The 15,128-nt window shown below is 47.8% G+C and overlaps 2 protein-coding genes across 2 annotated transcripts in view; one reads left to right on the forward strand and one right to left on the reverse strand.

Annotated features, from left to right (window-relative positions):
- The window catches only part of LOC308460984 (uncharacterized protein), a 165,564-nt gene that overhangs the window by 22,938 nt on the left and 127,498 nt on the right, over positions 1–15,128 (forward strand). The window lies entirely within an intron of this gene.
- On the reverse strand, positions 667–15,102 carry LOC308460980 (uncharacterized protein). The gene is made up of 7 exons (XM_080977522.1): positions 14,809–15,102; positions 13,248–13,742; positions 5,270–5,351; positions 4,977–5,059; positions 4,351–4,477; positions 1,260–3,695; positions 667–844 (listed from the first exon to the last, which is right to left on the reverse strand). Exons 2-7 carry the CDS (start codon positions 13,659–13,661, stop codon positions 789–791), a joined length of 3,198 nt encoding a protein of 1,065 aa, XP_080833648.1. The 5' UTR covers positions 13,662–13,742; positions 14,809–15,102; the 3' UTR covers positions 667–788.

The following is a 15,128-nucleotide window of genomic DNA, read 5'->3' on the forward strand; positions in this document are numbered from 1 at the left end:
TCGGAGATCATTTGCGAGGGGACCCAGAGATTTCAATGGCCAGGGGGCCTCCACAGGCTTTAATGGGGTCATGGTCCCCAGGCGACAGGGGCCCCCTCTGCATGCCCACCCCCAGCAGGGTGAATGCCCCTGCTCCCCAGAAGACCCCCGGGTGCTGCTGCCTCCTCGGAAGGGGGACAGGAAGAAGTTGGTGCCTCCTGCCAGGACAGATCCTAGGGTCCCTCCAGCTGCTCCAGGTTCCCAGCCCTGACTGGCAGCCATGACCCTCCAGCCTGACCTTGAGATGCTCACAAGGGAGACTGAGCCTGGGCCCTTCTGCATGCCAAGCAGGTGTCCTGCTCCTGAGCTATGGTGGCCCTTCCCAGAGCACTCAAGGGGCAGAGCTGTGAGCTGTGTCTTGACTGGGTCTTTCACCAAACAGCCCCTTCATTCCAGCTGCCACCCCAGAGTATTTTTATATTTTCCTTTATGATTTATGACCTTATTTTTCATTTATTAAAATTCATATACTGCCTTCATTTGAAGATATCAGGGCAGTACCCAGCATTAACATTCAAAATAAAAACACCAATTACATAATAAAAACAAAAGTGAAACACACCAATATTTCCATCTCCCACAAAGACGCTTAAAATGATAAAGTTTAATTCTCATGATTGAAAAGGAGGTGAAGAACCATGTGACCCCACAAGAACATAACAAGAAAGAAGATTCTGACTAAACATCAAGAAGATGCATTGCATTGGTTAGACTACATGACCCTCAAGATTCCTCCCAAAGCTACTATTCTATAACTCCAGGATTTTCCCCGCTGAGTTTTTCATGGGAAGTGAGATTTCCTTCCAGCTCTTTCCACATTCCAAGCACTATTCAGGTTTCTCAGTCACTGGAATTCTTTAGTGGGAAACGAGAGTTTGCTTCAAGGTGAATCTCTTTCCGCACTCTTGGCATTGGAATGGTTTCTGTGTGAATTCTTTGATGGCAAGTGAGGTGGTCCTTTCTACTGAAGCTCCTTCCACATTCCACACACTGATAAGGTTTTTCCCCTGTATGAATTCTTCGATGGAAAGTGACACTATCCTTCCTAGAGAAGTTCTTTCCACATTCCAAGCACTGATACGGTTTCTCCCCGCTGTGAATCTTCTGATGTCGACAGAAGTCTCTTCCTGTAGTAAAGCACTTCTCACATTCCAAGCACTGATATAGTTCCTCACCTGTATGAATTCTTTGATGGGAAGTGAGATGACCCCTCTTACGAAAGCTCTTCCCACATTCCAAGCACTGATATGGTTTCTCCCCTGTATGAATTATTTGATGGGAAGTGAGACTTCGCTTTTGACTGAAGCTCCTACCACATTCCAAGCACTGAAATGGTTTCTCCCCTGTGTGAATTCTTTGATGGGAAGTGAGGTTTTGCTTGAAGGTGAATCTCTTTCCGCACTCTTGGCATTGAAATGGTTTCTCCCCAGTGTGAATTCTCTTATGTTGCCATAACTTTTTTGTTGAAGCAAAACACTTTGTGCATTCCAAGCACTGATATGGCTTCTCCCCTGTATGAATTCTTTGATGGGAAGTAAGACTATTATTCCAAATGAAGCTCTTCCCACATTCCAAGCACTGAAATGGTTTCTCCCCTGTATGAATTTTTTGATGGGAAGTGAGATTTTCCTTGAAGGTGAATCTCTTTCCACACTCTTGGCATTGAAATGGTTTCTCCCCAGTGTGAATTCTCTTATGTTGCCATAACTTTTTTGTTGAAGCAAAATACTTTGTGCATTCCAAGCACTGATATGGCTTCTCCCCTGTATGAATTCTTTGATGGGAAGTAAGACTATTATTCCGAGTGAAGCTCTTTCCACACACCAAACATTGATAGGGCTTCTCCCCCGTATGAATTCTTTGATGGGAAGTAAGACTAGTCTTCCCATTGAAGCTCTTTCCACACTCCAGACATTGATAGGGCTTCTCCCCCGTATGAATTCTTTGATGGGCTTTGAGATGTGAGATGTCACTGAAGCTATTCCCACACTCCAAGCACTGATATGGTTTCTCCCCACTGTGAATTCTCTTGTGTCGATGTAAATCTTTTCCTGTAGTAAAGAACTTCTCACATTCCAAGCACTGGTATGGTTTCTCCCCTGTATGATATCTTTGATGGGAAGTGAGATGGTCCTTCCTGGAGAAGCTCTTTCCGCACTCCAAACATTGATATGGTTTCTCCCCTGTATGAATTCTTAGATGGCAAGTAAGACTAATCTTCCGACTGAAGCTATTCCCACACTCCAAGCACTGATATGGTTTCTCCCCAGTGTGAATTCTCTTATGTTGATCAAAGTCTATTCTTGTAGTAAAGCACTTCTCACATTCCAAGCACTGATATAGTTCCTCACCTGTATGAATTCTTTGATGGGAAGTGAGATGACCCCTCTTACGAAAGCTCTTCCCACATTCCAAGCACTGATATGGTTTCTCCCCTGTATGAATTATTTGATGGGAAGTGAGACTTCGCTTTTGACTGAAGCTCCTACCACATTCCAAGCACTGAAATGGTTTCTCCCCTGTGTGAATTCTTTGATGGGAAGTGAGGTTTTGCTTGAAGGTGAATCTCTTTCCGCACTCTTGGCATTGAAATGGTTTCTCCCCAGTGTGAATTCTCTTATGTTGCCATAACTTTTTTGTTGAAGCAAAACACTTTGTGCATTCCAAGCACTGATATGGCTTCTCCCCTGTATGAATTCTTTGATGGGAAGTAAGACTATTATTCCAAATGAAGCTCTTCCCACATTCCAAGCACTGAAATGGTTTCTCCCCTGTATGAATTTTTTGATGGGAAGTGAGATTTTCCTTGAAGGTGAATCTCTTTCCACACTCTTGGCATTGAAATGGTTTCTCCCCAGTGTGAATTCTCTTATGTTGCCATAACTTTTTTGTTGAAGCAAAATACTTTGTGCATTCCAAGCACTGATATGGCTTCTCCCCTGTATGAATTCTTTGATGGGAAGTAAGACTATTATTCCGAGTGAAGCTCTTTCCACACACCAAACATTGATAGGGCTTCTCCCCCGTATGAATTCTTTGATGGGAAGTAAGACTAGTCTTCCCATTGAAGCTCTTTCCACACTCCAGACATTGATAGGGCTTCTCCCCCGTATGAATTCTTTGATGGGCTTTGAGATGTGAGATGTCACTGAAGCTATTCCCACACTCCAAGCACTGATATGGTTTCTCCCCACTGTGAATTCTCTTGTGTCGATGTAAATCTTTTCCTGTAGTAAAGAACTTCTCACATTCCAAGCACTGGTATGGTTTCTCCCCTGTATGATATCTTTGATGGGAAGTGAGATGGTCCTTCCTGGAGAAGCTCTTTCCGCACTCCAAACATTGATATGGTTTCTCCCCTGTATGAATTCTTAGATGGCAAGTAAGACTAATCTTCCGACTGAAGCTATTCCCACACTCCAAGCACTGATATGGTTTCTCCCCAGTGTGAATTCTCTTATGTTGATCAAAGTCTATTCTTGTAGTAAAGCACTTCTCACATTCCACACACTGGTATGGTTTCTCCCCATTGTGATGGGAAGTGGCATGGGAGCTCTGACTGAAGTTCTCCCCACACTCCAAATCTTGATATGGCTTCTCCACTGTGAGGATTTTGTTGTGTTGTCCCTTGTTCTTAATTTCTAATTCATCACTAACTGCAACAAAGAGAGGAACAGGTCAGAGCCTAAGAAAGAAATGGAGTTCCCAGTTTTTGAATAATGCTAATGAACACTTGTGATAAAGGAAGATCTGCAGGGAGTTAGATGGGAAGTCTTACTGCAGAATTCACTGCCTTTGCTGACTAACATTCACTCTTATATTTATGGGAAATTCATATTCAAAAAGCCTGTTCTTTTCAGGGGTGAAATTTCTTTGGCTCAATCATTGAACCAACTCCATCTGCAAGGTCAGAACTCTATTTGAATGTGAATTGGATTCTCTGTCTACCAATTACCTAGCGTCCAGGGGAGAATTAAACTGCTGGGTAATGACAGAATTCTAAATGGGTTTGGGAAATAGATCAAAAAGCTCTAAACTAACTATTGGTGATTTCAAAAGATTAAGCGACGTCCACTTCCCTAGACACTCAGAAAGCCTATCCACACCCTGATCCCTGTGGAAAAAGGCAGAAGGGGAGGGACAATATTCACAGACAAAACAGTCCCCTCCATTCAAGGTGAGCTGTGGGGTGTGAGAATCCCAGTTGCTCTAGGTGGCAACGTTGGGATCCATCCAAATATGGGAGGATTGTCCCAGAGAAATATCTATTGAATTCCAGAACAGAGATTATGACCCAAGAGGGAACTTTACCCAGAGAGATCATGGTCCTACAAGTCTCCTCCATGACTTCCTTATGCAGAGCTCTCTGGACAGGATCCAGCAACGCCCACTCCTCAGCCGTGAAACGAACAGCGACATCTTCAAAACAAACTGAGCCCTGAAAGAAAAAGATCCTTCTCTTAGGCAGCATGAAGATTATTTCCTGCACGTTGCTCTTTTGCTTCCTGCCTGGATTGTTTTAATTGGATTGGTCTGCTGCACATTCGGATTATTGGTGCTTTGTTGTTTTATTCAGATCAATTTGTCTGTGCAAGCGTCCCAGTTTGCCACGTTGTTTTATTCAGATCAATTTGTCTGTGCAAGCGTCCCAGTTTGCCAAATGGAAGAATCCCTCTCTCCTCTCCCTGTGTGTTGTTCTGGGATGGAAAGACTCTCCAAATGTCCTAAAGACAATTTATAATGAATAATACTAGCGACATTCAGAGTTAAGGTGAAGTGGCTACTCATTATCCTCAGCACATAAACCTTCATAAATGGCATTTTCAGCCTTTGTTAAGGGCAGCTTTGACAGAAGTCAAGATGGGGTTCATTTGCCCCCAGAAATGCCCTGTCTCCCCACCCCCCAGCCCCTTTCCCCCCAGGCTCCTTCCCCGTACCTGCTCCGGTTCCTCAGCCGCTGCTTCCCCTCCACCAGGATGAAGAGATGGAGGAGGAGGTCTTGCCGGCATCCTTCTTTCACCTGCAAGAGACAAAGGAAAGTGGGGAGCCAATAGTGCATGGTGCTTCTCTCAGAGGTGCATTTGGGAGTTTGTCCCCATTTCATATTTTAGTTATGTTCAAATATATCTCATCTCCTTTGGGTTCTTGGCCCCAAGTGGCTTCTCCCAAAAGATTAGTTTCAGAATCAACAGAATGGAATCAAAAGAAGAAAAACTTCCTTCCTCCTTACCCAGCGGCCTCTCTCTGGTGTCCAACAAAGTCCTCTCTGCCTCAGAGGAATCAGGACACGTTTCTGCCAACAGATCCTTTTCCTGAAAGAGCAACAAGAATTTGTAATAGAGAATGTAGAGAATGTTTAAAAAAGGGAAAAGGATGAGCAATTAGAGAATGTGGAGATGGGTTTGAAAAGGAATGGCTGGGACAAAAAAAAGGATGAGATTTAGGGACCCGCTCCTTCCTGTTTGGAGCCCCTTGGGAGCATCCAGAGGAAAGTCTCTCTCACCTGCTGCTTCTCCGCCTGCTTCCTCTCCTCTGCCTGACTCAGGAGGAAACCTTCGGCCAAGGCCACTGCCTGGGAACTGGTCTCTGCTCCGCATTCCCTCACCCAGCTCTCCATCTCCGCTGGAAGGACAGCCAGGAACTGCTCCAAGATCACCAGGTCCAGCATCTCAGCTTTCGTGTGCCTTTCTGGCTTCAGCCACTGGTGGCAAAGGTGGTAGAGTTGGCTGCAAACTTCTCGGGGTCCTTTGGCCTCCTGGGAGCAGAACCACCTGAACTGCCGGCTCTGCACCTCTGAGCGAAGGGTGTCCTCCTCTCCCAGGATCTTCTGCCCAGAGCTTTCGCAGAATCCCCCACTGCTCCCAGTTTCCATAGCATGACCTCTTCCTGCTCCAGGGCCAGCTGAGTCTTGCTCATCCATCTTTAGGAAGGAATCCAGTTTTTCCTTGGCCAAGTTCTGCCTGTCTGATTTAGAGGTGCTGGCAAATACTGCAAAGGAAATATATTGTTCTGTTATGAAATTGGCACATGGTCAGCAGAAGAAAAAGGTCCCCTGAGCAAGTGTGGATGAGTCTTGCTAGGAACCAGGACTGGACTGCACCACAGGCCAGACTCTGAGCTTTCTGTAAGAAAAAAAGGAAGGAGGAAGGAGAAGAAGAAATCCTCTCGCCCTCCTAGGGGGAAAGTGACCAGGCCAAAAGTGGAGGCAATGGAAGCGATTTCTGTGAGATGAATCAGCCTGGTGGGCAAGAGGAGTTTCTCCTCCTCCCTGCATTGGACTAGATGACCCTCGGGCTCCCTTCCAATTCTACGATTCCATGTTCCTATGATTCTCACAGGGGCCACCCAGGGGCCTGAATGGGAAGCCCCCCAGCAGGACTGGGGCGCAAGAGCCCCTCTCTCCCCCTGCGCTTCCTTCCAGCAACTGGGATTCAGAAGCATCTCTGGGGAGACAAGAGCTCAGCCCTCCTGCATGAAGCCAAGCAGAACCTCTCCTCCTCCTCCCTGCCCTGGTCCCAGCCTGGCCTCCTGGGGCAGGGAGTTCCGCAGGCTTGACTCTGCACTGCACCAAGAAGCGCTTTCTTTTCTTTGCCCCCTCCCCTCTTCCAACAGTCTCAACTGACTGCATGGCTCACGCTCCCCTATTGCTATTATTTGAATCTATTTTCCGTACAAATCTTTCTTTCCCACTACGACGTCTTGATTCCTGGGTCTGAAGGGGGCTTCTTTGCAGGCCCTTTTCTTCCCTCCCCGAAGGGATCGAAAGGGATCCTGTGCCCTCGCCCCCACCCGGGCTTTGCAGAGAGGGGGGCAGGAGCCTCTGCCCCTTGACTTGGGGGTCCCCCTGCTCCCCCCCGCATCCCGGGGACCCCTCTCTTCTCCCCAATGCAGAGACTCACCGGCTTCCCGGAGGCACCATGAATGCAGCACGTGCAGAAGAGAGAGACAAAGGCCCCTCCTCCTCTGGGGGAGTTCCCGGTCCTCCCCCCCTCGCTTGACTTCCTCTCCCCTCTAGGAATCCAGATCAATCTCCTTTAACCCTTGGCAAGCCAGCTCCCCCTCTCTCCCTCTCCCTCCTGTGCCGGGGAGTTCCACAGGTGAACACTGCCTTGCGTTTAATTTTACCTGTCCTGAATCTTCCAACATTCCGACTCCTTGGATGTCTTTGAGTTCCACTTTCAGGAGATGCAACTCTCCCTCCACTTTCTCTGGTCCAGGCTTGGCTTTTGAAAATTGGGGGGGGGGGGGGCTCAGTAATTAGCTAATTGGGAAGCACTGCTCTGAAGTCTAAAGAGCCCCAAAGGCTGCAACCTTTCTTCATAGCAAAGTCCGCCTTGATCATTTTGGCAGCCCTTTTCTGAGCCTTTTCCCACTCCTCAAACATCCTTCATGAGGAGAGGCGACTGCACCCCCCATGAGGTTACGCCATAGTTTGGTGACGGGGGGGCGGGCTGCAGGGCTCTGTTCGGGGCCTGTTTTGCTCCATCTGTCAATCTTGGATGGAGGAATTGAGGGGATGCTCGTCCAGTTTGCAGATGACACCAAACTGGGAGGGAAGGCACAAAGGACAGAATCGGGAATCAAGATTACCATTTACAGATTGGAGAACTGGGGGCAAGCAAGCAAAATGAATTTCCATAGGGACAAAGGTCAGGTTCTGCACTTAGGAAGGAAGAACCAGATGCACAAATATAGAATGGGGGACATAGCAGTGCATGTGAAAAAGATCTTAGGGGTCTTGGTGGACCACAAGCTCCACCTGAGTTCACAGTGTGATGCAGCTGAGAAGAAGCGAATGCTATTCTAGGCAGCGTCCACAGAGGTCCAGTGTCCAGATCAAGGGAAGAAATAGTACTGCGCCATTATGACTTGGTCAGCTCACACCTGGAAGACTGTGTCCAATTCTGGGCAAAACAATTTAAGAAGGACGTTGACCAGCGGAAAGGTGTGCAGATGAGGAACGGTTGAAGGAGCTGGTTGTGTTTAGCCTGGAGGAGACTGAGATGAGAGCCATCTTCTAATATTGTAAGGGCTGTTCCATGAAAGATGGAGCAAGCCTGTTGTTTTCCTGCTCTGGAGGGGAGGACCAGAACCAATGGATTCAAGTTACAAGAAAGGAGTCTGACCTCTGCAGCAGTGCAGGAATCTTTCCCCCATGTGCCGACCCCATTATATATTTGAGGGGGGGCATGCAAGTGGGAGGGAGCATGCAACCTGCAGCAGGAGATGGAGGATGGGGTGCTGCTGCTGAGTCAGAGGGCGCTCATTTATGCTCAGGAGGGACGCAGGAGACAAGAGGAAGAAGCTGCTGCTATGGGTTGCCAGCACTGACTGGCAGCCTTGACCCTCCAGGGGGCCAGACGGGGAATGTTCCCAGTCCAACCCTGAGATGCTGCCGAGGTGTGTGTGTGTGAAGCCTGGACCCTTCCACATGCCAAGCAGGTGCCCTTCCAGTCATCTTTGTAGCCTTGTTCATATTATGGGGGTGTTAAGGACAGCCGGGTTAGTTTCCATGAAGCGCTTTTAATGCTTCAGGATGCGCCATACAGAGCAGCGTAAGAAACTCACCTATATCAGCTGGGGTGCCAAGGGGCACTTTCAGCCTAAGTTAGTCACCAATAACAGGGTCCTTTCCAGCACTTCAATTCTACGATTCTATTATCTCAGCTGCGTTGCTGGATTTTAGTTTGCTCTTACAACAGTTCACTTCTCCCAGTATGCAAGAAGGAGAAACACACACAGTGGAAATGGAAATTGTATTAACTATGGACTAAGGACTAATCTTTTAAACTGGGGTCACGAAACCAGAAATCTCCATGTAGTCACAATTGGACCTGTGCCAGCAGCAAAATGCGCCTGGCACCTGGCTAATTTCTAACACTATTTTTTTAAGTAACGGACCCCTGGACGGTTAAGTCCAAAGGCAACTTTGGGGAGCGGCCCTCATCTCGCTTTCAGGCCAGGGGAGCTGGCGTTTGTCCAGAGAATAGTCAGCTTAGCCTAGCAGTTACTTTGCAGATTCACCAATTGCTTAACAGATCTTTGATTTAAAAAAAGAAAAAAGTAGCAAAGAATGAGGCGTTTGGTGGAATACAACCGATTTATTAGAAAATAAACAGGTTCAGGCTAAATTTGTGTACATATCATTTCAAGTGTTCCTGTTCCTTGTTCCTCTCCTCCTGATCCAACCAACTCTGGCTGACAATTCCCTCTCGCTCTCCACCTCCAAGGGTCTCTCCTGAAGAGGCCAGAGACCACCTTGGCTGCTTTGAGTCCTGGAAGACCCGCTCCCTGCCTTGCAGGCCTTTTCCCATCTGACCACAGGGATGTGCAGCTGGGGTTGTTTGTATCTGTTTTAAGTCATTGCTGTGATTTGTGTGGAAATTGCTGGGTTTGGTTGTGTATTTTTTGATGTTTCATTTCTTGTATACGACCACTTTCTTATATACCATCTATTAAACTGATATATCGCCCTCAACCGAAAATCTCAGGATGAAGCTCTTTCCACATTTCAAGCACTATTAGGGTTTCTCTGTCATATGAATTATTTGGTGGGAAGTGAGACTTTTCTTGTGGGTGAAGATATTTCCACATTCCAAGCACTATTAGGGTTTCTTCCCTCTATGAATTCTTTGATGGTAAGACAAATATATCTTCCAACTGAAGCTCGTTCCACATTCCAAACACTGATATGGTTTCTCCCCTGTATGAATTCTTTGATGAGAAGTGAGATCAATATTCCGATCGAAGCTCTTTCCACATTCCAAACACTGATAGGGTTTCTGCCTTTTATGGATTTTTTGATGGGAAGTGACATAGGCCTTTGAACTGAAGCTCTTCCCGCATTCCAAGCACTGAAACGCTTTCTCCCCTGTATGAATTGTTTGATGGGTAGTGAGATGGGACCTCTGACTGAAGCACTTTCCACATTCCAAGCACTGGTATGGTTTCTCCCTTGTATGAATTCTTTCATGGATAGTGAGTTGGGACCTCTGATTGAAGCTCTTCCCACATTCCAGGCACTGATAGGGTTTCTCCCTTGTATGAATTCTTTGATGGGAAGTGACATTGGCCTTTGTAATGAAGCTCTTCCCACATTCCAAGCACTGATATGGTTTCTCTCCTTTATGAAATCTTTGATGGACCGTGAGATAAGAGCTACGACTGAAGCTCTTCCCACATTCCAAGCACTGATACTTTTTCTTCCCAGTGGGAATTCTTGGATGGGATAAGGAATGAGAGCTCTCTCCATACTCCACATATTGAGAGGGGTTCTCCACTGTGTGGATTTTGTCATGGATTCGCTGGTTCTTAATTTCTAATTCATCACCACCTGCAACAAAGAGAGATATGGATTTTCAACATCTACATGCTGCCACTGGGAGAGATCATCAGGGGGTTTGGGCTGGGTGTTTGTCAGTATGATGATGATACCCAGCTCTACCTCTCTTTCAAATCAGAACCAGTGAAGGCGGTGAAGGTCCTGTGTGAGTGCCTGGAGGCGGTTGGAGGATGGATGGCGGCTAACAGATTGAGGTTGAATCCTGACAAGACAGAAGTACTCTTTTGGGGGGACAGGAGGCGGGCGGGTGTGGAGGACTCTCTGGTCCTGAATGGGCTAACTGTGCCCCTGAAGGACCAGGTGCACAGCCTGGGAGTCATTTTGGACTCTCAGCTTTCCATGGAGGTGCAGGTCAATTCTGTTTCCAGGGCAGCTGTCTACCAACTCCACCTGGTACGCAGGCTGAGACCCTACCTGCCTGCCTGTGTACTGTCTGGCCAGAGCGGTGCATGCTCTAGTTATCTCTCGCTTAGACTACTGCAATGCGCTCTATGTGGGGCTACCATTGAAGGTGACCCAGAAAGACAAACAGGTCAAATCACTGATGATACATTGAGCAATGGATATATGATACAACATTGAAATGGCAGCATGGGAAATATTGTGGAATGGAGAATTGAAATTTACAGCATGTTATGAGTTAAAAGAACACTATAGGAAAATGATGTATAGATGGCATTTGATTCCTAGTAACTTAGCTAAAATGTACAAGACCAAATCAAATGCCTGCTGGGAATGTCAAGGGAAGTATATTCCCTTGTTGTTTCACATGTTGTGTTCGTGTAAGATAGTAAAAGTCTTCGGGGAAATGATTTATAATGAGTTGAAAAAAATGCTGAAAATAATCTTTGTTAAAAAACCGGAAGCTTCCCTTTCAGGTATAATGAGGGGAAAGGTACGCAAAGATGAGGGGGAAAACCTGTTTATGTATGCTACCACAGCTGCCTGAATGGTATACACCCAAAGATGGAAAGAAAAAGCAGTACCAACAAAAGCCGATTGGCAATTTAAAAAGGCTCCCTTTACCTTTTATAAGAATGAAGCCTCATTTTAAAAGGTTTGGGCAGTTCAGACCAGCCTGATCTCTGTTTAAGGTAAAGGGACTCCTGACAATTAAGATCTCTGTTTAGAAAGGCACAATTGGAGGAAGTACATTCCCAGACCAAACAGTCCTCCATTCAAGGTGACTTGTTGGAAGCCCAGCTGCTGAAGGCAGCGCTATTGAGTTCCATCACAATAGAGATATATGTATGGAATTGCAAAACAGATCTCATGATCCAACTAGGAGCCTTACTGAGAGAGGCCAGGATACCACGATTCTCCTCTGTAACCTCCTTATGCAGAGCTCTCTGGGCAGGATCCAGCAACGCCCACTCCTCAGCCGTAAAACAAACAGCGACATCTTCAAAAGAAACTGAGCTCTGAAAGAAAAATATCCTGCAAGATTATTTCCTGCATGTTGCTCTTTTGCTTCCTGCCTGGATTGTTTTAATCAGATTGGTCTGCTGCACATTTAGATTATTGATGCTTATTTTAATGCTTTAATGGAGTCCTTCATAGTGTACCGTATTTTTCGCCCTATAGGACGCACCGGCCCATAGGACGCACCTAGATTTTGGGTGGGGGAAATAAAGGGGGGGGAAATTATTTTTCCCCCCCCAGGCGCAGGGCTGGGGCGGGGGAAGCCAGAGCTTCCCCCGACCCCAGCTCCCAGAACGGGACCCAGAGCCATGCCGAAGCTCTGGGAGGTTGCGGGGCTGGGGGCGGAGGGCGCCCCGTGCTCCGGGCTGCAGGCTGCTGCCCACAAGCCTTGCAAGCCCGCGGGAACTCCCCCAGGCTCGCAAGGCTTGCAGATAGCTTCGATGCCTCTTGCTCTCCAGGCTTCAGCGAAAGCCTGCATTCGCCCCATAGGACGCACACACATTTCCCCTTCATTTTTGGAGGGGGAAAAGTGCGTCCTATAGGGCGAAAAATACGGTATTGTAATGATGGGTATGAATCTTAGTGAAAATGGGTGGAACTCCACCTTGTTTTATTCAGATCATTGTCTCTGTGCAAGCTTTTCAGTTTGCCAAATGGAAGAATCCCTCTCTCCTCTCCCTGCGTGTTGCTCTGGGATGGAAAGACTCTCCAGATGTCCTAAAGACAATTTATAATGAATAATTCTAGTGACAAGAGGAGGTGAGAGATTTGTTCTGTCTCAGAAAAACCCTGTCTCTCCCCCCCCCCCGCCTCTTTCCCCACAAGGCTCCTTCCCCGCACCTGATCCGGTTCCTCAGCCGCTGCTTCCCCTCCACCAGGATGAAGAGATGGAGGAGGAGGTCTTGCCAGCATCCTTCTTTCACCTGCGAGAGACAAAGGGAAGTGGGGAGACAGGAGTGCAGGATGCTTCTCTCAGAGCTGAAGCAGTGCATCTCTGACTACAGATTAAGAAATACTCCCCTGTACCTATTTCAGATTTAATTGTGCAAAATTATTTATCAGGCTCCTCTGGGCTCAGGGCCTCAAGTGTCTTCCCCAAAAAGATCAAAAGAACCACTAGATTACTTTCAACACCAACAGAATGGGACCAAACTGAAAAAATACTCCTTCCTTCTTACCCAGTGGCTTATCTCTGGTGTCCAACAGAGACTTCTCTACTTCAGAGGAATCAGGACACAATTCAGCAAATGGATCCTTTCCCTGAAACAGCAACAAGGATTCAAAACAGAGACGGGGAAAAGAATCAGAATAGGAATGGCAGAGGCAAAACTTTAGCAGCATCTGATATCCTTCCCTGGATGTTTCCGAAAAAGGATGAGATTTAGGGACCCGCTCCCTCATATTTGGAGCCCCTTGGGAGCATCCAGAGGAAAGTCTCTCTCACCTGCTTCTCCGCCTGCTTCCTCTCCTCCGCCTGACTCAGGAGGAAACCTTCGGCCAGGGCCACTGCCTGGGAACTGGTCTCTGCTCCGCATTCCCTCACCCAGCTCTCCATCTCCGGCGGAAGGACAGCCAGGAACTGCTCCAAGATCACCAGGTCCAGCATCTCAGCTTTCGTGTGCCTTTCTGGCTTCAGCCACTGGTGGCAAAGGTGGTAGAGTTGGCTGCAAACTTCTCGGGGTCCTTCAGCCTCCTGGTAACAGAACCAGCTGAACTGCTGGCTCTGCGCCTCTGAGCGAAGGGGGTCCTCCTCTCCCAGGATCTTCTGCCCAGAGCCTTCCCAGAATCCTGCACTGCTTCCCGTTTCCATGACCGGGCCTCTTCCTGCTTCAGGGCCAGCTGAGTCTTGCTCATCCATCTTCGCTCTCAGGAAGCCTCCAAGAGACAGGAAAGATCCCCTTGGTCCTCTGTCAAGTTCTGTTCGTCCAAATTAGAGGCGCTAGAAAATCCAACCAAAAAAAAATTGTTCTGTTATAAAATCACAACACGAAAAAGAGGAGAAAAATGTTCCCTGAGCAAGCGAGGATGAGTCTTGCTAGGAACCAAGGCTGGACTGCAGCACTGGCCGGACTTTGAGCTTTGCTTAAGAAGAGAAAGGAGAAGTAATGCTCTTGCCCTCCTAGAAGGAAAATGACCATCCCAGATGTGCCGGCAAGTGAAGGGATTTCTGTGAAATGAATCAGCCTGGTTGATCCTGCCTGTCAGTGTTTGCAGTCAAGGAATAAAGTCAGAACGGCGATTGACAAGTGAGTCATTCGTACCAAGTGTAACGTGGAAACCAGGCTATAGCAAGGAGTTCCCACCTCCTCAAGACAAACTACTGAGATGGGGTCCTTTTTCCCTTGTTCTGAGGGCCAGAACTTCATCAGGGAAACACCCTGAGGGCCAAGTGGGTGAGGTCAAAGGACAGTACTCAAAAGCAGGTAAAGTAGGACCTACCTTCTTTCTGTGATTGCAACTGTTTTCAAGGTTGCGTTTTAATCCGGGAATTTGCCCTGGGAATTCAGGAGGGTGGCTGTGTCCTTAATAATGTGACACAGCGCAACCCCCACATCTGCGTGGGGTACTTCTGGATGAGTCCCTTTGTGGCCAGGGGACTCCATGCTCTGCTTCTGGTGGGATATTTGCAATGCCCTCCATGCGAAGCTGCGCTTGAAGATGACTCGGAAAGCGATGGAAAGCAGGGACCAAATTACGGGCTGGCTTCCCTCCCTTTATTCACGGCATTTCTATCCACCTTTCCCCCCATGAACTCCAAAAGGCAGCCATGGGTCTCGCTCATCCGTATCCTGACCAGCATTTGAGTGGCGATTCCTGCATTGCTCATGTTTGGCCTAGGTGACTCTCGTGGTTCCCTCCCCACCCTAGAATTCTGAAATTCAATTCAAACCCCCCCCCCCGGATCCTTTGCAGAGAAGACCCTCTGCTCCCTGATTTGGGGGGGTCCCCCTTCCCCCTCCCCTTCCCCCCAAACACCCCAGGCAAGAAGAGAGAGAGAGACTCACTCGCTGCAGGAGGCGCCTCCGAGGAGACAACAGCTGCCTCTTGACAGGAAGGGGCTGGGGAGGGCGGGGCTTGGACACCTTCATTTCTGGTCCTCTCTAGGAATCCAGCTCAGTTCCTCTTAACCCTTGGCCCGCCGAGCTCACCCAGCTGCGGCCCCTCTCCCTCCCCTCCTCACTCCTTTTATGGGGGGAGGGGGGATAATCAGAAAACAAGTTCTATTAAAGGATAAGGGAGTTTGTACACGAAAAGAGCATTTTATAGGCCATTTCCTCCGCGGGTTCTTTTCTCTCTTCTTCTCTTTGCCTGCCCCTTCCTTCTG

Source organism: Podarcis pityusensis (genome assembly GCF_964106645.2).
Source record: "Podarcis pityusensis genome assembly, chromosome: 13".
Taxonomy (NCBI): domain Eukaryota; kingdom Metazoa; phylum Chordata; class Lepidosauria; order Squamata; family Lacertidae; genus Podarcis; species Podarcis pityusensis.